At 41.1% G+C, this 24,970-nt stretch overlaps 3 protein-coding genes across 9 annotated transcripts in view; 2 read left to right on the forward strand and 1 right to left on the reverse strand.

The window, feature by feature from the left end:
* The window catches only part of LOC144986832 (NACHT, LRR and PYD domains-containing protein 12-like), a 457,161-nt gene that overhangs the window by 335,890 nt on the left and 96,301 nt on the right, over positions 1–24,970 (forward strand). The gene's annotated exons all lie outside the window — the stretch shown is intronic.
* LOC144986638 (uncharacterized) overlaps positions 1–24,970 on the forward strand; it is a 337,370-nt gene that overhangs the window by 278,980 nt on the left and 33,420 nt on the right. The gene's annotated exons all lie outside the window — the stretch shown is intronic.
* LOC144987347 (uncharacterized) overlaps positions 1–24,970 on the reverse strand; it is a 56,367-nt gene that overhangs the window by 30,277 nt on the left and 1,120 nt on the right. For 4 of the 5 annotated variants that reach the window (XR_013651221.1, XR_013651222.1, XR_013651220.1 and 1 more), the window contains exon 2: positions 21,753–22,142. Coding sequence is in view for 2 of the 5 variants with exons in the window: in XM_078936699.1 (XP_078792825.1) it covers positions 21,753–22,142 (390 nt within the window). In the remaining 3 variants the exon portion in view is untranslated. Of the gene's footprint in view, positions 1–7,130; positions 13,951–21,752; positions 22,143–24,970 lie in introns of those variants that run through there. The other variant, XM_078936707.1, reaches the window with a different exon arrangement.

Genomic DNA, 24,970 nt, shown 5'->3' on the forward strand with positions numbered 1-24,970 from the left:
GATACGCCGCCTCGCGCCTAACCGTAACCATAACCGTAACCCTCCTCCGGGTCTGTACGGCCCAGAGAAAAGTTCAGCACTGACTGCATGTATTTAGAAAATTAAGAAGCGAATAGATACATTCTAAAAAGGAAAGTAAGAAACTCCATAATGTCGTCCGAGGAGGGGGCTGTCAGGCTTCCTGCCTTAAATGTTCTCCTGCTTTCAAGCCCGGTGTGGGTACCGGATCGACTCGAGCTGCCAGATCGTCTTGGGGTCCTTCGAGCAAAGATGACGTTACACTATTTTATTGGCTGTAAGTTGGCACTATGACATATACGATAGTGATTGGTCAGTTACAGTTAGGGTGGTCTAGATGGTCTAGATGGTGCCCAGAAAACGGCGTTGGTTTTGTGGATAACTGGAGCGCGTTTTGGGGGAAGCCCGGTCTCATGCGGAGAGACGGCGTCCATCCCACCCGGGACGGTGCCGCTCTTCTTTCTAGAAACATTTCTGCTAGCCTTAGTCTGTTAACCTGACAATCCAGAGACGAGACCCGGGCGCAGAGCAGCAGTGTAAAACGCTCCTCTGAGCCTCCCTTAGGGTTAGTGCCGGTGCAAAACCCATGCAGGGAAAGTCAAGCAGGTTCGAGCTTTAGCTTATGTGCTGAAAGACAAATGAAAGGAGCGCGTCATAGAAACCTTAAAGTGACAGACGGCAGTTCTCATAAGCAGAATTATGATGTCATTAAATGCGGTTTATTAAACATTCGATCCATTTCCTCCAAGTCCCTCTTAGTCAATGAGTTAATCACTGATAACAACCTTAGTCTTCTAGCCTTAACAGAAACTTGGCTCCAACAGGATGACTATGTTAGATTGAATGAAGCAACCCCCCCCACTTATGCTAACTAACAGAAATCCAGGATTTCTGGGAAAGGAGGTGGTTTGGCAGTAATATCACAGTCTAGCTTACTTCTCAGCCCTAAAGTTAAAAATGCTTATAATTCATTTGAAAACATCATATTGTCTATAAGTCACCCAAACAGGAAAACTCGAAAACCTGTTTTACTCATAATTATTTATCGCCCCCCCGGCCCATATTCAGAATTTTTAACTGAGTTTTCCAACTTTTTATCGACTATTGTCTTAGATTCTGATCAAATTATAATATTAGGGGATTTTAATATTCATTTTGATGACCCCAGTGACTGCCTAGGAAAGGCTTTTGCAGCTTTATTAGATGATGTTGGTTTCACCCAAAGTGTGAATGAACCCACTCACTGTCATAAGCACACCCTGGACCTTGTTCTAACCCATGGTATAGAGATCAGCCAGCTGAGTGTCCTTCCTCTTAACCCCATCATTTCTGATCACTTTCTGATTACCTTCCAGTTTACACTGGAACATCCTTCTGCCCCAGTGAATAAGAAACAGCTTAGAAGAACCTTAACTGACCGTTCTGTGTCTGAGTTTAAACACACAGTTCAGCCAGTACTTAGTGATATTCTGAGAAAATACTCTGAGACCAGCTCCCTTAGCATCAGTCCTAGTATAAATGACCACTTTGTTAATGATGCCTTACAAGCCCTCAGGAGTACACTCGATGTTGTTGCCCCCTTGAAACCTAAGTTCGTCAGACAAAACCGAGTAGCACCGTGGTTTAACGCTGAAACTCGTTCTCTTAAACAAGAAACCCGTAAGTTGGAAAGAGAATGGCGCCGCTCCGGTTCAGAGCAGTCTCTGGATACCTGGAAACATAGCCTATTAAATTATAAAAAAGCTCTGCGTAGAGCTAGAAGCCAGTACTATTCAACCTTAATATCAGAGAATGGAAACAATCCAAGATTTCTTTTTAGCACTATTGCTAAATTAACTCGCAGTCAGAGCTCAGTAGAACCACATGTTCCTGTTTCTCTCAGCTCTGATGATTTTCTTACATTTTTCGATAGTAAAATCTCAAATATTAGACATAAGTTAAATCAAGTTATTCCTACTATCAGCCCAGAACAGGCTGAAGTGGTAGAAATGGAGGCATCCATAGAAACCTCTGTAACATTAGATTGCTTCACTGCTGTGGATCAAGCAGAAATAACATCAATTATTACGTCCTCCAAATCCTCAACTTGTCTGTTAGACCCAATTCCCACTAGACTTTTTAAAGAAACTTTTCCCCTAATTAATGATCCCATATTAACAATGATAAATACCTCTCTGGAAACGGGTTACGTGCCACAGTCTTTTAAATATGCAGTTGTTAAACCTCTTCTGAAAAAGCCCAGTTTGGATCCTAGCATCTTGGCCAACTATAGACCGATATCAAACCTGCCCTTTATTTCTAAAATCCTAGAAAGAGTTGTAGTTAAGCAGCTTTACTGCCACCTACAGGACAACAGCCACTTTGAAGACTTTCAGTCGGGGTTTAGACCCCACCACAGCACGGAAACTGCACTAGTTAGAGTCTCTAATGACTTGTTATTGGCCTCAGAAAAGGGACTACTTTAGGGTTGTGTCGATGGACGATATCATCGTCCATCGTGATGGGTGACTGACATCCCGATGGAGAGACCACCATCGTGATGCCACGCCCCCGCCACGTTGCGCGTCGACACCATAAGCCGCGGTTACATGTACAAAATATCCTGATGGGATCAATGGTCGGATTAGAATCCAACCGTGTACATGGGCCCAGAAAAATGTTTTCAGAATATAAAAACGTTCACTAAGGTCACAATTTCGGTCGGAATAAATCATTCACACACGCGCAGAATTTGCACATGCGCAGTTTGAAAACCGGAAGAGGATACAACTTCCGCCGAGCGGCTTTTTTTCCAAACTTTATTGAAGGTAACAATTCAATACAAAACGATAACAGCGCCGAGCGGCTATATACATTGACATGTCAGCTCGGTAAAATACGAGACGATCTTCTAAACGTGCTTTTAATAATGTTACGGTTATTATGAAACACCTGTTCGCTCATCATTTGAATTTTAATCCGTGTGGTCAGTGCTTTTTCTGAACGTAGCCAGGATTAGCAGTATGCTAACACACGGGCTAACAACATTAGCTTTGGAGCTGCGGGACGGATCGCAGTCTTAAATCTCCCACACATACCGCTCATGTACCCCCCCCCCCTTCCCATCAAACATAAAGCTGTAAATCCGCCCTCCGCCGGTCCACTTCGCTAGTTAAGTGCGGGAGCGGACTACTTCTTTTCTATTTTGCTTGTTACTTTTTCTGTTAAAGTCACTTCCCTCAGTTTATACTGGATCATCGCGGATTAACCATTAGTTGGGAAATAAAATGAAAAAAGCAAAATAACGAATAGCAGTTATATAAGAACGAAAAATGTAAAAATACCCCCCCCCCCCCCCCCCCCGACGATGTCATCGTCCATCCCGATGGTTGACAGCAAACATCGTCAACGGCCAAATTAGGGGACATCGCCCAACCCTAGACTACTTTCTATTCTGGTCCTGTTGGACCTCAGTGCAGCCTTTGACACTATAGACCACGGTATTTTACTCCGTAGACTAGAGCAGGACATAGGGATCAGAGGATCTGCTCTCCAGTGGTTTAAATCCTATCTGTCCGATAGGTATCAGTTCGTTAATGTAAATGGCCATTCCTCTCAGTGCACTTGAGTCAACTATGGAGTCCCACAGGGCTCAGTCTTGGGACCGATCCTGTTTACGCTTTATATGTTACCCCTAGGAAACATAATCAGGAAACACAGCATTAATTTTCATTGTTATGCCGACGATACGCAGTTGTATTTATCCATGAAGCCTGACCAGAATGACCAGATAGAGAAACTGAACGCCTGCATCAGTGACATCAAGACCTGGATGACAATTAATTACCTCCTCTTGAACCCAGAAAAAACTGAGGTCATTATACTTGGTCCTAAAAACCTCAGAGATACTCTGTCTGCTCAGATAGTCTCCCTGGATGGCATAAGTATAGCCCCCAATTCCACAGTTAGAAACCTTGGGGTTTTATTTGACCAGGATTTATCATTTAAGGCTCACATATCTCAGGCGTGTAGAACTGCCTTTTTTCACCTGCGGAATATTGCTAAGATCAGAAATATACTTTCTAAGAGTGATGCTGAAAAACTCATCCATGCATTTGTTACGTCGAGGCTGGATTACTGTAACTCTTTGTTAGCAGCGTGTCCTAAGAGTTCCTTAAGAAGTCTCCAGCTTGTTCAGAACGCAGCAGCTAGATTGTTAGCTGGAACTAGCAGAAGAGATCACATCACTCCTGTGTTAGTTTCGCTCCATTGGCTCCCAGTTGATTCTAGAATCAAGTTCAAGATCCTGCTGTTAACCTATAATGCCTTACATGGAATGGCCCCGTCCTATATTAAGGACCTCATAGTCCCTTACCATCCAATGAGAACACTTCGCTCGCAAAATGCAGGACTGCTTGTGGTTCCTAGAATTAGTAAAAGTACGATTGGAGGTAGAGCGTTTAGCCACCAAGCCCCTGTCTTATGGAATAAACTCCCAGCTCATGTAAGAGAGGCCGATTCAGTTTCTACATTCAAAGTTAGACTGAAAACATTCCTCTTTGGACAGGCTTATTATCAGGCTAGTTAAGAGACTATTTAATTTAATTTAATTTAACTTAATGTTAATTTGTTTAAATTAAACTTAATAACTATTTCTTTTAAAAGGCTGCTAGAAGTTGAAGCTGGGGTAACTATGGTGCACTGGGGTTCTGTCCTCTTTTCTTTTCTACTTCTACCCTTCCTCTCCTCTATTCTTGATCATAATTTATCATTTAGCTCTGTACCTGACCGAGTACCTCGTCTCTGCTCCTGCTCCTACACCTGGCTGTGGTTCCTGTCTCCGGCTCGACTTGCGCCTTTGACTGTCCCCACAACCACGACTGGATGAAGCTCGTCTGCTGGACTTTTATATATGTAGTTGTAGATTTAGATAAGTTAATTCTTCTCTAAAAGTTCTGGTAAATCGCCTGTCCGTCCTGGGGGAGGATCCCTCCTTCATGTGGGCACCCCTGAGGTTTCTTCGTTTTTTCCGGAATCCGTTTTTTTTGGGAGTTTTTCCTTACCGCGAAGGGGGGTCTAAGGGCAGGGATGCCAGTATAGCTTAGTCAGTTTGTTAGTTCATTTTAGTATTTTCCTATTGAACTCTTTGTATTCGTGATCCTTTTAAGTTCATGTTTTACTTCGAAGCCCATCGAGACGACTGTTGTTGTGATTTTGGGCTATACAAATAAAATTGAATTGAATTGAATTGAATTGAATAGGGTGAACGATAATACCATAATTTTCCGTTATTCGTGAGAAACGTATGAGTATTACATCGAAATTTTATTTTTGGTTGTTTGTTTTGATAAAACAAGAAGAACAAATAAAAATTTAGCAAAAAAGTGTGTTGTTTTTTGTAATTCGTTTTTTAATGCTTTCAATAAGTTTTTAACGGGAAATATAAACTTTGCAATCGTAACTGCTAAATTCAATGAAGCTCTGTAATTCCATAGTGTGGAATTCGATTAATGCTTAGGACTGTAGGCTGCTCCCTTTGATTATAGATATCAATATGACACTGTTTTATTATTGAGATAAAAAAAATGGAAACAGACATTTGGGAGAATTAAATCAGACTGCACACCATAAATAAATATTGTTTTTATACAGTCATACATATGCTCAATTGGAAAAATAAGTTTCTATTGCTAATGGTTCTCCGTTTAAAACATAAACAGAACAAATATGTTCTTAAAGTACAGCGACTAGGTAACGTCGCTAATTAGTGAAATCGCTTAGTAGTTTGAGTAGTTTGTCCAACTGGTGTTGCCGTAGAGTGACGTAAGCATTGGTCGAAGGACCCCGAGAAGATCTGGCAGCCTGAGTCGATCCGGTACCCACACCGGTCATTGTCAAGCCCCCAAGAGTCATTTACCCCACTATGATTGGTTGGTTGGTTGGTTAGTTCCGCGCACGACAAGGAAAAAGTGTCATTCATACAAACTGGAGGGACGCATTGACATTAAACTTTCATATTAAGGCAGGGGCCGGAAATAAGATAAGATATAAGATAAGATATCCCTTTATTAGTCCCACGATGGGGAAATTTCCTTGTTGCAGCAGCAGTACAGGAACAGAGAGCAATATGTAAAGAAAAAAGAAAAACTATGGAGTTAATATACACACATATGTACACAATCTACACATACATTTCCAAATTGCACAGGATGATCATATATCGGTTATTGCACAGGGTAAAAGGAATATGACAGAGCCGATGATGTTGCTTAACGTGGTTCACTGGGAGCAGCTAAGGTTGTATTGTCTAACGGCAGCAGGTAGAAACGACCTACCTGACCTACCTAGAAACGAAAATAGCCCGCAGGCCGCGAGTTTGAGGCCCCTACTGCAGACTCTGGCACTGATACACTAGCCGTAGGTCAGAAGAACGAATCATTAGTTCACTTGCTCATAGCTCAGACGCACGCACATATCAGGTTGTGTTTATATTTGTCTCCGTTTCCTTCCCACAGATGTTTACGCGCGCTCGATCATCTCTAGGCCCCTCCCCCTCCACGCATTTGAGCCACTTACAGTGGCTTTCCCTATTCTTCTCACATGCATTGGCCGCCTCACATACAGGCATCACTCAATGAAACGCTCGCGTCTCATGAGTATGTGTGCGAGTGTAAGTAAGTAAGTTTTATTTATATAGCGCCTTTCACAGATAAAATCACAAAGCGCTGAACAATAAACAATATACAACACAGTAAAAACTGAAAAACAATCAATTAAATATAATGTAAGCAAAACTAAATTGAAGAAAAATAAACATAGAATAAAAGTAACAATAAAACCAGTCAGCTGAAAGCATTTTTGAATAAAAGTGTCTTCAGTTGACTTTTAAAAGAATCGACCGTGTCGGCCACACGAAGGGACAGAGGGAGGGCATTCCAGAGTCTGGGGGCTATTCCCTGGAACGACCGGTCACCTCTGGTTTTGTACTTGGTCTTAAAAATCTTTAAAAGATTTTGATCTGAGGATCGGAGGGCACGGATGGAAGCGTAGGGACAGAGCAAGTCTGATAAGTATTTTGGGGTCTGTCCATTTAAAGCTCTATAGGTTAAAACTAGAATTTTAAAATCAATACGTGTGAAGGAATTTGTTTTATTATTATCATTGTTTAAATGTATTTCTTTAAATGTTAACTCAGATTGACCTTTTTACCTCTTCTGAAAACAGTTCTGTGTGTTTGGTCATCTGCTTCTCATGCCCAGCCAGGAAGGGGGGGGTTTTACGACACACTGTCCTCAGCTGATAAGTGATACTGTTTGAAGTTAGAATCCACCAAAGGGGTCATTGTATGACACCCCCTAAAGAACTTTTTCTGTTTGTCCTGAAACTGTTACCTCCTTCTTGTGTTCTTAATAAAAGGTGCACAGGGAGAGGCAGACTTTTGAGAAGAGCAGCGTGTTGGTTGTCTTCTGTCACACTGGCTTCTTCTCCCTCGTGCATGAGAAACTTGATTCTTGCTGTGGTCTATTATTTCTAATTGTGTTTTTCTTTAATGTTTAGATGCATTTATCTGACATTCTTTGGTCCTTCGAGCCGGATGACAACATATCTGCGTCCTTGGGGGGAGGACCACGCCGATTGAAGTCTGTCGACAGCCCGTGAGACTAGGTCTGCGGAGGAAAGTCCGTCGTAGTGAATTCTACGCCGGCCAATCGACTGGTCTGATCCCTGGGTCCGGATTGACGTTATCCGTGAACCAGTCAGACCACAACAACAAGGCAAGTAAAGCGCTTTTTCAGGGGTTCAAGTCCCCGAAGTGGCCCAGAATTCTGAGGGACAGGTTCAAGTCCTGTTGCCTGAAACACGTGTGGGTTTGAAGTCCCGGAAAAGTCCAGAATTCTGTATAAAGGTGTAGGTTCGAGTCCTGCAGCCTAAAACGCGTAAGAGGGTTCAAGTCCCTAAAAGGCCTATTAAAATTTAAAAATAAATAAAAATAAAGTTTTTTTGGTGTGAATGTGTGTGCCTGTGTGAAAGGAGTGAACTTGTTCGGAACAGTGGGCAGCTGGAAACCTTGCGGTGTTAACACAAGGCTGCTTGTTGGAGTAGAACAAGATTTCATCTCATTTGGCTTTAGGTGAAAGGAACCCAGAGTCTAAAAAACGTGTTTTGCTCCTGGGAGGACCCTAAACGTGTGACCGGATCAGACAATAGGTCTGACCTAGAAGCTTGTTGCACGGGGAGTGAAATTCGGTCCTGAGAGAAATTCTCTGTTGGTTCTGATCGCACTCTGTGACTAACGTAAATAATAAAAATAAATAAATAAATAAAATTAAAAAGAAAAAAAAACAAATGGGGAATTCAAATAGAAAAGTAGAATTAACAGGGGATTCAAAATACATGGAAAGAGCTCATCCAGGCTCACCTACGTTCTTGAGAAAATGGGATAAAAACTACAATTTTAAGGGGAATCTTGGAGTACAGGCATGTACTGAATTAGTTCAAAGGTTACAAATTAAAAACAAAATAAAAAATAAAAAAGAAACAACAAAGAGTGAAGAATTAATTTGTGCAAAACTGTGGTTAAATGAAGCAACAAAAAGAAAGAATGGCATTCAGAAAAGTAAAACTAGGGAAGCATGTCTGATTGCTAAAAAAGAGGATGATGAATCAGTTGTGATAAGACCAAGACCCCTGCAGCAGGCTGCAGCTGAGCTGCAGGGTGAGCAGGGACGTGAGGAAAAAGGGGGGGAAGAGAATCCAGCTGTTTTCTCACCCCCTCCTTATGAGGGGCCAACTGCTCCTTCCTTGACGGGTCTTTACCCGCCACTGACTGATTTAAATAAACCAGAAAAAGAAAAAATGATGTTAAGAGGAAAAGGGAAAAAACTTGAATGGAGTAAAACTATGGGGGTTGGTTTGGAAGAAGCTGGAGGGTCATCTGAAATTGCTGAGACATTTCCAATGATTGAAGTGCCCAATCCTAGAGCTGGAGAAGATGGCCAGAGACCTACACTTCTTGTGTTTAGGACCTGGACAGTGGAGGATGTTAAGAAGGCAGTAGAGGGAGTTATCTCTCACAGGGAAAATCCACAGGATTTTCATGAGCAAATGATGGAAGTTCAGAGAGCTTATCATCTGAATGGCATTGAATGTCAGCAAGCATGGATGACTGCTATGAAAGCAGACTGGGCAAAAGTAAAGGGAAATTGGAATCCTATGAATGATGACGATCCACCCAGACCTCTTCCACATAACAGTCAAGAGTTAATTCAAAGTCTTACACTTTTAGGACAAAGAATTAGAGAAGCCTTTCCAATGAGACCTGATTATGGAAAGATTGGTCAAACTAAACAAAAAGATGGAGAGTTAGTGTCTGATTTTAGAGTCAGATTTGAAGAAGTTTTCAAAGCTAACAGTGGACTCAGAGATGATGATAATGATGATGGTGCCTATAGACAGCAGCTGAAACAAGCCTTACTGCAAGCTATGAGACCAGAAATTACAGACTGGATAAGGAAGCATTACATTGATCTACCTACAGGAGCACTACAACAGTTTATGAATTTTGCTGTTCATGCAGAAAAAGTGATGGTGAATAAGAAGAAATTTAGAAATCAAAGTGTAGATACATTTTGGCAGGAGGAAAGTAGTGATGTGTTTTTTGGAAGGAACATGAACAGAGGAAGAAATCGTGGACGTGGCCAAGGGCGTGGTCGTGGAAAAGGAAATTTTAAAGGAAGTTTTAGAGGAAGGTTTAGAGGAAGTAGCAACAGAGGGTCAGAGCAGGTTGATGATGGATGTTGGATTTGTGGACAGAGAGATCATTGGCTGAGAGATTGTCCTGAAAGAAAGAAATCAGATTGACTAGATGGTAGAAGTAATGTCAAGATTAACAATGAATCTGAACCAGAAATTCAACCAATTTGTGATGAATTTTTAGATCTCACTGAAGTTTGTCTTATGGAAAAGCCAGAAATAACTCTTTATGTTCAGGGACAACCGTTTGTTTTTCTTTGTGACTCAGGGGCTTGTAGAACTGTGATAAAAAGTCATTACAATGATTTTCCTAAGTCAAATAAAACAATACAAATGAGATCTGCAGATGGTCAAATTGAAACTAAACATTTGAGTAAACCAGTTTGTTTTGAAAATCCTGACACTAATGAAACAACAAGCATTCCTGTGGTTTTAGCACCAAACTGTCCTTTTAATCTTTTAGGGAGAGATGTCATGATAAGATTAAAGTTAGGAATTTACCCCACCAGAGAAGGGGGGATGCAAGCACGACGTTGCCCAGATACAGACATCTGTGTGTTAGAAGGCAGAGGTGAACCACACTATTATTGGACTTTAGATCTACCGAAAACTGATCTTGGACAGACTGCAAAAAAACTTAATGGAAAAAGCAAAAGCCAGAGTGTCACCCCATGCAGATTTTATGTCTCCAGAAAATCTGTATGTCATGTTGAGATGCAAAAAGTCTCCTGGCCCTGACAGGAGATATGATGAAGCAGTGAGTAAACTAGGATTTCAAAAATGTACAATAAATGATTTTTATTGGAAAGATGAAACTAGTTTCTGTACTGTGACAGTTACACCAGAAGCAAAAAATTTAATGTATACAGAAAGACTGACAAATTGGAAACAGATGGCAGATGCAGTTCCATTTATTTCTTGTTCTAAAGGTTCACGAGAAAAATGGGAAGAAATGAAAGAACATGTGCAGGAAGTGACTTATACTTTGGACTGGCAGACTGATCCGGAAACTGGGATTTCTACCAATCCTGAAACTAAGTTTAAAAAGATTGCATTAAACTGGGTAGTGATTACACAGGCTAATGCGCATCTGACTGACAGAAGAAGCTGAGTGAAAATTATGTTGACAGAGGAAGAGGAAGATTCTCTTAAAGATCTTCCACAGTCACTTTGGACTAAAGGGCCAGCAGATGTAGGGTTAATTAAAGGATGCCCACCAGTGGTCATTAGAGGGAAGACAGAATATACTCCACGGAAAAAACAATATCCTTTAAAGGATGATGCAAAAGAGGGAATAAGGCCTGTGATAGATGAACTGTACAAAGCAGGAGTGTTAGTACAGTGCCCAGAGTCACCTTGTAACACACCAATTTTCCCAGTTAAAAAGGCTCCTCCTTCTACATCTTGGAGGATGGTTCAAGATCTGAGACCAGTAAATGATGCAGTTGTACAAAGAGCACCTAATGTACCAGATCCTCACACTTTGTTAAATACCTTAGATCCAAGAGCAGAATGGTTTTCAGTAATCGATCTAAGTAATGCATTTTTTTCAGTCCCCTTACACCCAGATAGTCAATATTGGTTTGCATTTACTTTTGAAGGAAAGAAGTACACTTATACAAGACTACCTCAGGGCTATGCAGAAAGTCCTACCATTTTTTCTGATGCTATTTCAAACTGTTTAGCGGGATTTGAGCCACCTATGAAAAGTCAAATCATAACTTATGTAGATGACATTCTCATAGCATCAACCTCACAGGAGTTTTGTAAAAAGGACACCATAGCTTTATTGACTTATTTGGCAGAGACTGGAAACAAAGTAAACAAAGACAAATTACAGCTATGGACCCCACAAGTTAAATATTTAGGCCATACTTTGACATCTCAGGGTAGAAAATTAAATGAAGACAGAAAAGTGGCGATTTTATCAGCACCACAACCCTTAACAAAGAAACAAATGATGTCATTTCTAGGGTTATGTAATTACTGTCGCATGTGGATTCCAAACTATGCTGAAATAGCAGCCCCACTGCAAGAATTGATTTATGAAGCACCTATGGCAGCTTATGATAAAATTAAATGGACAGAACAAGGTGTAAAAGCATTTTGTGAATTAAAACAAGCATTAGCCAGAACAACAGTGTTAGCTCTTCCGGATTACAGTAAACCTTTCAGTCAAACTGTAGACTGTAGAGATGGATTTATGACATCTGTTTTGTTACAAAAATATGGAGATAAACAGAGACCTGTGGCATTTTATTCTTCAAAATTAGATCCTGTAGCAAGAGCACCACCTCCTTGTGTTCAAGCAGTGATAGCAGCAGCAATGGCAGTGGAAAGCTCAGCTGAAGTAGTGCTTTTCCACAAGCTTACTCTGTATGTGCCGCATGCAGTTTCAGTTTTACTATTACAAACTAAAATGACATTTTTATCACCAGCAAGACACTTATCATGTTTAGCTACATTAGTTTCACAGCCTCACCTGACTGTTGAAAGGTGTACTACATTGAATCCAGCTACGCTGATGCCTACACCAGAAGATGGAGAACCTCACAATTGCTTACAAGAAACAACTTTAGTTTACAAGCCGAGACCAGACTTATCAGATGTACCACTAACTGAGGGGGAAATAGTTTTTGTTGATGGGTCAGCGAAGAAAGATGAGACAGGCAGGAACAAAGTGGGTTTTGCTGTTGTAACTCAAGATAAGGTTTTGAAGGCAGGACCCCTGCCTGGGAATTACTCAGCACAATCAGCAGAGTTGACAGCCTTAACTGAAGCATGCAAACTGTTTAAAGATAAGCCAGTTACGATCTATACTGATAGCCAATATGCGTTTGCTACAGTGCATTTGTTTTGTCAACAGTGGAAGAACAGAGGGTTTAAAACGTCAACAGGAAAACCAGTAACGCATGTAGACTTACTGAAAGAATTATTAACTGCTGTAATGTTACCATCTAAAGTGGCAATATGTAAATGTGAGGGACACACACGAAGAACAGATCATATTTCTAAAGGAAATGCCTTTGCAGATGCAACAGCAAAGCAAGCTGCAACAAAAGATGTAGAAATATGCACAAATGAGGATGTGACTGCAGATGCACCCGCTGATGTTTTAAAGGAAATGCAACACAGTGCACCGAAACAAGAAAAAGATTTATGGTTGAAAAAGGGAGCAAAGTTGGAACAAGGTCTTTATGTCAGCACAGAAGGTAAACCTATTTTACCAAAATCCATGTACAAATGGGCAGCAATTTTGAGTCATGGGCCTTGCCATGTCTCAACAGGGGGGATGATGAACTTATTAGAGAAATATTATACAACTTATGGATTTATTCTCTATTCAAAAAATTTTTGTAAACAATGTGTAACATGTATGCGTCATAATCCCCAAGGCAATGTTAGACCTAAGAGAGGAAAATTTCCTGAACCACCTTTTCCTTTCCATACAATCCATATGGATTTTATTGAATTGAATAAAAGCAAGGGATTGAAATATTGTTTAGTGATTATTGATGCATTTTCCAAATGGGTTGAAATTTTTCCATGTGCAACACAAGATGCTATTACAGTAGCTAAAGCTATTTGTAAAAGAATAATCCCAACTTTTGGCATACCACAAGTGATAAGAAGTGATAATGGTACACATTTTGTAAATCAAGTGATAGACAAAATGGCTCAACATCTTTGTATTGATTTAAAGAGACATTGTAGTTATCACCCACAGAGTGCAGGATTAGTTGAGAGAACTAATGGCACTATCAAATCAAAGTTAAAGAAATGCATGGAAGAGACAAACAGACAGTGGCCTGACTGCATAGACTTAGTTCAACTAAGCATGCGTATCACACGCACAGCAGGTCAACCTTTAACGCCTTTTGAAATGTTGTATGGACGTTCTTATAGGTTACCAGACCTTGATCCTACACAGCAACATTCTCCAGATGATGATGCAAATTTAGTGGATTATTTGAGAAAAATGTTTACCACTAAAGATGTGCAAAGGACAAATCAAGTGCCAGATTCCTTTTTATCTCCACAGGACACTTCACCAGTGCAGGTTGGCGATTGGGTGTTTGTGAAGGCCATAAAAAGGAAGTGTTGGTCCAGCCCACGGTGGGAAGGGCCATTCCAAGTCCTGCTGACTACACCAACAGCTGTCAAGATCGCTGAAAGGACGTCTTGGATCCACCTGTCACACTGCAAGAAAAAGCATCTGGGTGAGGCTAATTCCAACTGCTAGGTGGGGAAGTCTGACTACAAAGGGAGGCAGCTGTATAGAAGCTGCTTGTCTCAACGTCAGCGAAGCAGGGGAATCCACCTAGTCTTAGGGAAGAAAGCACACCAGATCTCTTTTGCACTACACGGATCCTACACTGTTAGAGGACTTGAGGAGGTGATGTGCTAGTAACCTCTCCCTCCCGAAGATAGGCACATATCCACCATGGCGTGTCCAACTGGGCTAAGAGACAGTTTATTTTGTTTACTGTTCCTGCTATTCCTGACAGGAGCCACCACATGGATTTGGTTCTTTTGGAATCATTATCCACCTGCAAGAAGAACCACCAACGAGGAAAGACTAAATGTTTCTCGACGATGGCTGAGTATTGATGAACATGATGTTTTGAATAGTCCAAAAATGAACATAACTCACCTGTATATGACAAATTCTTGGTATAGGTATGTTATGTTACTGGCTAAAGAAAGGAATAGATCTGATTGCTATGTTTGTTCTGTAATTCCAGCTTCATCCCTACATCCTAATTTGCAGGCAAAGCAATTTTCTGAGTGGAAAAGCGACTGTGTTATTGAATATAGTACCAGAGGGTATATTAGTACTGGAGCCGTCACCACTTCAAATGGTACTCTTGTAAGACCAAGTTGCAAGAGTTTGTATCAGTTTAAAAAACTGAAATTGACAAAATCATTAGCTCCATATGCTAGTGTGGAACCAGGAACTGTGTTTCCACATTGCGTAACTAACAATGGCACAGAGTTTTTAGGAACTTTGCCGACAAAGATGTGTCATGAACTTCTTGTTCCTTTCACAGTCCAGATAATCAATGACAGAGTTTCCCATGGTTATGCAGTTCCCTGCCCTAGAGGACGTTGTGTTGAATCTAATCCAGATTTAATGCCAGGTAACAATGGTACTTATGTGGTTGATCAAATGTTTTGGTTATGTGGGCAGGCCCTCTACCTCAGTCTGCCTAGAGACTGGAGTGGGATTTGTGCTCCCGTAAAGGTCACAGATCACACTTTCATAGTTTCTGCAGTCCATGAGCCTCACCTGCGCCACAGACGTAACCTTATTGATGTCAAGCCACATGATTCCATTTGGGGATCAGATGTACCTGAAGACCATAAACTCTGGAATACGGGGCAAAAGATGAAGGTCACAGCATCACTGAAGCATTACATCAACTTGAAAAGGTTCAGCAGGCAATGCAGGATGACAGGAAACCCCAATCTTGGGATTTCTTCTCCTGGTTTGCTTTTGGTTCCTGGTGGCAACTTTTGTTAAAAATAGTGACACCTATTCTTATGGTACTGATTATATGTTGTGTGTTCACTATGTGCATTTTTCCTTGTATTCAATCTATGATTTCCAGAGCAGTGAATGGTGGAGTACAAAGTGTTCTTCTGAGTCAAGAATACAACTTGTTATTAAAGGGAGAACAAGATGACTGTAATGATTTTGAAATTGAAATGACTTGAAAAAAAAAAAAAGAAAAACGTCTCATCTGAGTGTAAATTGATAGTGTTATGAAAATGAAGATGTCACAGAAAACTGAAAAGAGATGTGATATTGGATGTGAGATTTTAACATTTATCAATGATAAACAGGAGGGAGTATGTGAAGGAATTTGTTTTATTATTATCATTGTTTAAATGTATTTCTTTAAATGTTAACTCAGATTGACCTTTTTACCTCTTCTGAAAACAGTTCTGTGTGTTTGGTCATCTGCTTCTCATGCCCAGCCAGGAAGGGGGGGGTTTTACGACACACTGTCCTCAGCTGATAAGTGATACTGTTTGAAGTTAGAATCCACCAAAGGGGTCATTGTATGACACCCCCTAAAGAACTTTTTCTGTTTGTCCTGAAACTGTTACCTCCTTCTTGTGTTCTTAATAAAAGGTGCACAGGGAGAGGCAGACTTTTGAGAAGAGCAGCGTGTTGGTTGTCTTCTGTCACACTGGCTTCTTCTCCCTCGTGCATGAGAAACTTGATTCTTGCTGTGGTCTATTATTTCTAATTGTGTTTTTCTTTAATGTTTAGATGCATTTATCTGACAATACGCCACTTGATTGGGAGCCAGTGCAAGGAGGATAAAATGGGGGTAATGTGTGCTCTTTTGTCTTATCCTGTTAAAAGCCTTGCAGCAGTGTTTTGAACTAACTGAAGACGGTTAAGAACAGATTTATTAAAACAAGTAAAAAGAGAATTACAATAATCTAAACAAGAAGAAATAAAAGCATGGATAACCATCTCTAAGACTGAGTTAGATAAGAACGCCCGCAATTTTGCTATGTTACATAAATGATAAAAACAGTTTCTAATAAAAAGGCTGGAATGATGGTCCAAAGACATTGACTGGTCAAACCATACACCAAGATTTCTGATAGAGAGCTGTACAGAGGAGCTCAAAGAACCAAGATGCTGGGAAATTATTGGGATTTTGTTTTCTGGGGCAACTATTAGTGTTTCTGTCTTTTTTAAGTTTAGCTGAAGACTGTGACTTGTGAGCCAAGATTTAACAAAAGCAAGGCAATCTAGTAGTTGTGTAAGTTTGTGGAGTTCTGTGTCATTGAAAGAGCAGTACAGCTCAATATCATCGGCATAGAAATGGTATGACACATTTTTAAAGTTATTCAAAAGCTTTCCAAGAGGGCAGATGTACATTAAAAACAAAAGAGGTCCTAAAACAGATCCCTGGGGCACACCATAGAGGAGTGGAGCGGTATCAGAAAGCACACCATTTATGTAGACAGAGAATGTTCTATTAGTCAGGTAGGAGGTAAACCACTTTAAAACAAACCCAGCAATACCAAACTCATTTTCTAATCTGCCCAACAGTATTTTATGATCAACAGTGTCAAATGCAGAGGATAAGTCCAAAAGAACCAAAACTGTGTAGTTTCCAGAGTCAGCAGCCACCTGTATATCATTTGAAACTTTAAGTAAAGTGGTCTCCGTGGAATGCATCTTTCTAAAACCAGATTGGTATTTATCGAAGAGTTCATAGTTGTTTAAAAAATATGTTAACTGTTCTGCCACTATCTTCTCCAAGACTTTTGAGAGTATAGGTAATTTTGAAATTGGCCTATAATTGGAGGGTTGTGATGGATCCAGGTTGGGCTTTTTTAAGATGGGATTTATCGCTCCCTGCTTAAGGAAGTTTGGGACAGTCCCAGTGGAGAGAGACAGATTAATCATTTTAACAAGAAATGGGGCAATAAGGTCGATAACTTTAAAAAACATAGATGATGGCAATATATCTAGGGGACATGAGGATGGCTTCATCTTTTTTGATACGACTATGATATTGTCTATTGAAATGGCAGAAAAGTTAGTCCAGGAATAGTTTAAAGAGGCTACAATAGTGGTATTCTCATTGGATGATTGGAGTGTGTGCGTTTGCGTGCGTGTGCGCTCGCGTCTCATAGATTATTTCATTGATCATTGACGTGCCCCTTCCACATTTAATGTATAAAAAATACGGAGGGTGGGGGAGGCAAATTTACTGGTAGCACATGTGCGACTGGGTGTAAAATTCAGTTGCACACTCTCAAATTTTGGTAGCAAAATGCAACCATTTGGTCGCAGTCTGGAGCCCTGAGATGAACCAGCACCTCGCCTGGATCATTGGGGAGACCAGGCCAGGGGCCTGGAGCCCTGCTCTACACCTGCCCCCTATAAGGATAGCTGTTTCAGTCAATAACTTGTAGTCTGAACTAGAGCTGTGACGGTGTCAGATTTTTGATAACCGCGGTGATGAACCACCAGGGTGCGAGATGTCGCTGTTAATCGCTTTTGTACATAAATAAGCCGCGTCAGTGTACAAGCAGCATGCATTAAGCAACATCATCAGCCTGACAAAGCATGTCCTGACTCCCAGACTGGGTGCAATTTTTAACCTCACTATGGGAGGAGACAGTATTGCGTCTGTTCTTAAGTTCCTCAGTTATGTTTTTTTTTTGTGTGTGTGTTTAGTTTTTTTTTAACTTATTGACAATTGAGGTATCATACATAAAATCACAAACAGTAACCATATAATCAACATTACATCCCTCAATTATGATGAGGAAATTTACATCCGTGATTCCCCATTTCCCATGAGTCTTAGGGGCTAAAGGCAGGTCTAACCCCCGGCTTGCCACACCGATGTCAGTGTTTAAAGAATGAGCAAGGAGCAGCAGTGGATGGAGGGGCGAACGGGAGAGCAGCTCTCCTTCCGCTTGAGTCACTTCAGCATTGTGGTAGTAACAAGGCTGGTTAAAAAAACACACCAGTTAAATAAAGAAGCGGCGACTGAAAAGCGCGCGCCTCACCCCGGCGCGTGCGTCAGAAGTTTCCTTCCACATAGGGCTGAGACGATAACCGCATCACCGCATTTTTTATGCACTTTTTTTTACGTTTTGCATATGGTGCGTGAGTGGAACTATAATAAACACATTAAACGCATTCATATTTGCTGATAATTTCCTTTTTCTGCTTTTTCTGTCATTCTACAACAGAAGTTTCCGTCTCGCAAGGAAATACGACAAATTTACTGCTTTCTAATTATTCATTTCCATTGTATTCATTTCCATTACAAGCTGCGTGCGTTCTTAAGTGCGCGACACAGCCGCCCACCGGAGGATTTTGTGTTGGGGGGGGGGGGGGGGGTATTACTGTTGTCCTTCACTCTGTAGCACCAAACATGAACGCGCGCTGTTAGATTTCCATGAAAATCAATACATGTTTTGTTCTGGAACTATTTTTTTGCAGCGTAACGTTACATGTCTGTATAAACAAAGGCGGAGCCTCCTGCCCCGCGTTCTTCAGGGGTGTCAGGCTTCACGGCTACTGGAAAGGTGACAGTGTCTGCAGTCTGTTTATTACTGGGCAATACATAATATTCTGAGATGTCTGTAGCAGAAAGCACAGGTGAAACTTGCGTGCAGCTCCAGAGCGGTCCGCTGCAGAGGAATCAACACGCACCCCCCAACACACGTGTGCGCACCTTCCTACTATTCCTACACAAGACGCTCCGCGCTCACACACACAGTCCATCTACAACACCTATAGTTAGTTCACAAGTTAGGTATGTAGTTGTTAGTTGCTACTGTTATTTGGTAACAAAGAATAGTACGTTGTAATTGTATTCATTTCCGATGCAGCCTCCAGGGATTTTGTGGGTTTTTATTTTTTTTTGGGGGGGGGGGGGGGGGGGGGGGGGTTAACCGCGGTGATCAAAAATTCGACACCGTCACAGCTCTACTTCGACAAAAAACACTGTTGCTCCGCGGACGCCTCTGCGGTCCTCGCTCGCCCCGCGGGCTCCTTGTCTCCCCTTCTCCGACACCCCTGGCCAGGGTGGCTCCAGGGAGGAGCACTTCGTCCCCATTGCGCCGGTGAACGGAGCAAATCGTGTCGGGCGAGAGAGGATGCATTGTTACGTGTGGGAGCCTTCAAACTGCCATCGGTCCTGCAGCTCTTTGTGAACGAGCAGCAGGAGAACATGTCTCCAGCTCACACGGCGGCTGTGGGGCAGTGTGAGCTTTTCAAAGCAAAATTCCGCTCAGTCCTTAGAAACCGTTCAAACAATCATGTCGATTTGTGTTTCCAGTTGTGTCCCGACAAAATAAAGGCTGATGTTATTCCCACATATTTACGTGCAGCCAAGCTGCAGATTGCAGCTTTTCCCGCATGGAGTCATGTTCATCCAGGCTAAATGTTGTTAGCGCCTGTTAGCCTTCACCTAACCGTACTTCCAGCTTCGTTCTGCCACAAAAAAAGCACTGAACCAGCACCTCGCCTGGATCATTGGGGAGACCAGGCCGGGGGTGTGTGTGTGTGTGTGTCTGCAGCGAAACTGAAGGAGAACAGAAAGTTGGAGTTGTCCTTAATATTCAATGTGGTTTTAATATGCCTCTCCCCCTTGGTATGATCTGTTATCTGTGACATTATATCTTTTATGATTATTTTAATGTTTTGTAATGTATGTATCCTTTTTTTTAATCAATTGGCATTTTAAATTATTTAATTGATCACTGAACAAAAAAACCCATCAGGACACATGTCCCACAATGCATTGTTTTGTAGTCATCAGGACAGCTTTCAGTCAGTGTAGTGCTAAATTTCCAGCTGTGTTCGCTCTGGTTGGGGCCTTGCTTCCGCCCCTTTCTCGTGATATTTTTGTGATGATTGACAGTTGATGTTGGAGCAAAAACAAAAATATACGCCTCACACCAGGTGATCTGTGCAGCGTTGCAACCATCTGGGTGTTCTCAAACACGCTTATTGTGCATCTTGGCTGCAATTATTTGGTGTCTCCAACATGAATTACCATCCCTTAATGTTTACATACACTTAAGTATTGTTTGAAACTGTGAAATGACCGAAAGGTTACTACGGTAATCACTTTGTTACTAAGCACCTTTTTTTATTCTAAATGTATGTAATTTTCTGGTTGTGCCCCTAAAATTTTTAGTTGGGGGCCACAGTGCTCCTAGTGAAAAAAGTTAGTCTGGAGCCCTGTTTTATTTTTCTTGATTGATGGAGATTAAAAAAAACTCCTTATTGGTGTAAAGGTAGAGGTTGCAAGTCTGATATAAGAAACATTAAAAAAGCCACTTTTTTAGTTGTAACTTGATATTTTTCTCCACCACAATGTCACAGATTTCAATAAAAATACCTCAAAATATGGCTTTTCAGAGCAATTATTAGGTTAGATTAAATATAAATTCATTAAATTACTTTATAACAGGTAATGATTGATTAATCACACAAATTATTCATCTCATGACAGTTCTGTCATAATTCACTTTTTGGAAATATTTTAAAGCTTCATTTAATAAATTATTTTCTTAACAGAAAAACAGAAATTTAAAGTATTTTGTTAAACAGTGAAGTGGAACTTTGTGGTTCTTGTTGGGTTTTGATCTGGAAGAAACTGGATCAAATGGTTCTTTTAGTGTTAAAGGTTCCAGACTCTTGATTTCCACTGAAGCTATGAGTATGAAATGTCATTCCACAGACAAACCATCAACAAAATGATCCTGATGCTGCTGAGGTTCTTATGGAAGTGAAGCAAATCTCAGCAGAGATGCAGTTTTTCTAAACTGAAATCACTGACATTAAACAGCCTGAACATTCATGGAGCTGAACTGGACACAGAAAAACCTCCCTGTTGTGTTTCCACCCACCAATGAGGAGCAGTTTGATGAAGATGAAGCTGCACTGGAGGAAGAATCAGTCCAGAAAAAGATGGAGAACAATTCTGACACTAAGCAGTTTTTCACTGATGTGTTCAGGTTTGAATCTTTTCTGTCTGCAGATCCATGAGCAGGACCCTGTCTTTGGGTTTTAGCTTGAAATGTAGTTTTGGAAATAGAATCTGTCTGAATGTCTGGAATGGAGACATGGAGACATCAAAGAGGTTTAGATGGATTTTGGGTTTGACAGAGAAATCTGCTGAAAAGAACTGAACTACAAACTTAGAACCACAGACGACAAAACAGATTGTACTTTTTTTATCTGCTAACAATTTTCTCTTTGATCTGTTAAGGTTTCCTGTTTGCTGGAGGGACTAACTAAGATCATGTGATTTGAAGAATGTTGTCGGCTGCACTGACCAACAATGTCTTCTGTCTTTTCAACTGGAAGGGACAGAAGAGACTCTTCCAGGACACGCTGTTGATGGACTGCATGTTTGGAGAGCTTGAAGCTCAAGATGGAACCGTTATTGAAGTGAACATACATATAGTGTGGAGATGAAGATCAGAGACACACTGACCTGCTGACATGTGAGAGCTGTCCACACTTTGGACATGACTTCTGTCCCTCCTCTTCCTCTGATCTCTGTTCTGTGGGTCTGTCTCTTCATCTGTAGTTGATGTTGATTCTTCTTCATGTTGGTTTCCTTCTTCATCCTGACTATCAGTTACATTAAAGCTCTGCTGATTGTTTAGATCTGCTTCACTGTTCTCATCTTCCTTATAAGTAGGAATCTCCATCAAGGTATCAGTCTCCTGCTTCAGATCAATCTGATCTTCATCCTGACTGATGCAGGGTTCCCCTGGTTCCTCTTTAATCTGCAGAGGTTCTGGTTCCTCCTGTTCCACTCTGAAGTTCCTCTGCTGGTTGCAGAGATCTTCCTCTCCAGTCAACCAATGCTGTGGGAGAACTGCAGGGACACAAACACAACAAGGAGCCTTTTATACATTTCCAGGACTTTTGGATAGAGCTGTGACGGTGTGGGACTTTTGATCAGCGCGGTGATGAACCAGACCCCCAAAAAAAACATCACAAAATCCCCTGGTGGCCGCGTCGCAAATGAATACAATTACAACGCAGTAGTCTGTATTAAAAAATACCAGTAACTACTATCTATCTGCATAATGAACTAACTATATAGGTTTTGTATACTACTATGCGTGTGTGTGTGTCCGTTTGCTGCGTGTGTAGGAGGAAGGAGCTCACACACGTGCGTTGAGGGTGTGTGTTGATTCTTCTGCAGTGGACTAACCTGGAGCAGCATGCGAGGCTTCCCCTGTGCTCTCTGGTACAGACATCTTCTCTGAATATTATGTATTGCCCAGTAATAAACAGACTGCAGACACTGTCACCTTTCCGGTAGCTATGAGCCTGACAACCCATGAAGAACGCGGGGCAGGAGGCTCCGCCTTTGTTTATACAGACACGTAACGTTACGCTGCACAAAATAATTCCCAAACCAAACATGTAGTGATATTCATGGAAATCTAACAGCGCGCGTTCATGTTTGGTGTTACAGAGTGAAGGAGACCCCCCCCCCCCCCCCCCCCCCCCCCCCCTATGAGGTTCCATTTGTGCCAAAAATATCAAAATGTGTTTTTGCGTCTACTGTTATGTCTTTGGTCCATTGTCTATGTCTACTGATCGTGTTTTTGCGTCCACTGTCTATGCTTTGGGCTCATTGTCTATGTCTATTGAACGAGTTCATTTTACATTGGTTCATGTCTATGTATTACTAAGCAATATCTTCTGCATGCCCATGATTCTTTGATTATTACTTTGTATTAACTTTGTGATGTATATGCTTGCTTTATCCTTAGACTTTATCTTTGTCATTGTCCTTATCCCATGTCGTCTAACTACGGCGTCAGGAAGATCCTTAGCAACCGTTGCTAGTGTCGTTTGCTACGTCGTCTCACCATGTCGTCAGGAAGATCCTTAGCAACCGTTGCTAGTGTCGTTTGCTACGTCGTTTCACGTGTCGTCAGGAAGATCCTTAGCAACCGTTGCTAGTGTCGTTTGCTACGTTCTTTCACCATGTCGTGTCCTTAGATCTTGCTGTATTTCAAATTTTGCAAAGGTCGTCAGAGAAGTCTTTTGTACGGTCGATAAATTGTTTCCCGTATTATCACGGAACAAAACACTTTAAAAAAAAAAAAAACCTTTATTGACAATCCTGCAAACGCGCACTGCCAGAAAGGGGGGGGGGGGGTGCAGCGTACAACGGTTCCACGTTCCCGTTTAAAGTTATTTAGAGTACGGCTTTAATTTAATCTTGTGATGAAACTATTATTTCAAATTATTTTCAAAAATGACTGATCTTTATAAAATATGTTGTTACAAATCTGATGGATAAACGAGGATCAGACGGGCTAATAAGAGCCTTATGTGGTCCCGAGTGCGCCATCTCATGGTCACATAAATAGATTAAAAAGAAAAGCTCAAAAACCAGTCAGTTTTCGACTGTTATATTCATAATTAGTGACTCGACCCACTAAAATTTGAGAAGGTAACTCATCAAAGATATTTTAAAGGCCTCCTTGCAAGGCCCCCGTAAATCGTTCAGCGGCAAAAAAATAAATATTGCCATGGACTAATGACTTGAGGGTTCATTCATAAATAGTCTTCGTAAAATGTTCATATTTATTATGTGTCATTCTCCGCGTTAAATAGAAGTAGTTCGCCTCCAGATCAGGTGGTGGCGGTAATGCGCCACTTTGTTTTCGTTTCAAGCGTTGTATGCATGCCCCCCCCCCCCCCCCTTTCTGGCAATACGCGTTTGAGGGAATATCAAAATAAAGTTCATCTTAAAAACGTGTTGTCATGGTTAACCCTGACGTCTGCTTTGATATGCATGCGTGCAACAGTTTCGCGCTCCCGTTTAAAGTTATTTAGAATATGGCTTCAATTCAATCTGGTGATGAAACTATTATTTAACAGTCTTTTGAAAAGTAACTGATTTTTATTTAACATGTTACATAACAGATTGAAAAGAAAAGATCAAAATCCATTCAAAGATTTTGGGCCGTCTTCTCCTCGTTTATCCACCAGATTTGTGACAGCATGTGTTTGATAAGGATCGGCTATTTTTTAAAAGACTTAAATATTAGTTTCATCTCCAGATTTAATTGAAGCTAGACTCTAAATAACTTTAAAAAATTGGCAAGAGAGTCGCTTCGGGAACGTGAAAGCGTTGTACGCATGCGCGCCCCCTCTCCCTCTTTCTGGCAATGCGCGTTTGAGGGAATATCAATAAAGTTCATCTTAAAAAAGTATTTGTCATAGTTAACCCTAGCGCCGGTTTATTTTTTCATTCCGTGGTAGTACAGGAAACAATTAACCGGCCGTACAAAGGACTTTTCTGACTACTTTGGCAAATTTGAAAAACGGCAAGATCTATGATCTAACGACGAGACACGGGGAAACGTCGTAGCTAACGACAGTAGCAAAAGTCGTAGCTAACGACAGTAGCAACGGTTGCTAAGGAGACGACAGGGCGTATAACAAAGACAATGCAAAGATTTACACATAACGCATGGACCGATGTTCAATTAACTCGGTCAGTAGACATAGACAATGGATCAAAGACATAGACAATGGACACAAAAACAGATTTTTGGCACAAACGGAACCTCATAAATTCAGGCCTCCTCATCATTCATATAGTAACGTGAAAATACCACTTTTTTTCAAAGGTGATGCAAGATTTTCACTGGATTATTGTTATTAATTGTTTCA

The sequence above is a fragment of the Oryzias latipes genome, chromosome 2 (assembly GCF_053564925.1).
Source record: "Oryzias latipes strain Hd-rR chromosome 2, Olatipes_Hd-rR_3.1".
In the NCBI taxonomy this organism is placed as follows: Eukaryota; Metazoa; Chordata; class Actinopteri; order Beloniformes; family Adrianichthyidae; genus Oryzias; species Oryzias latipes.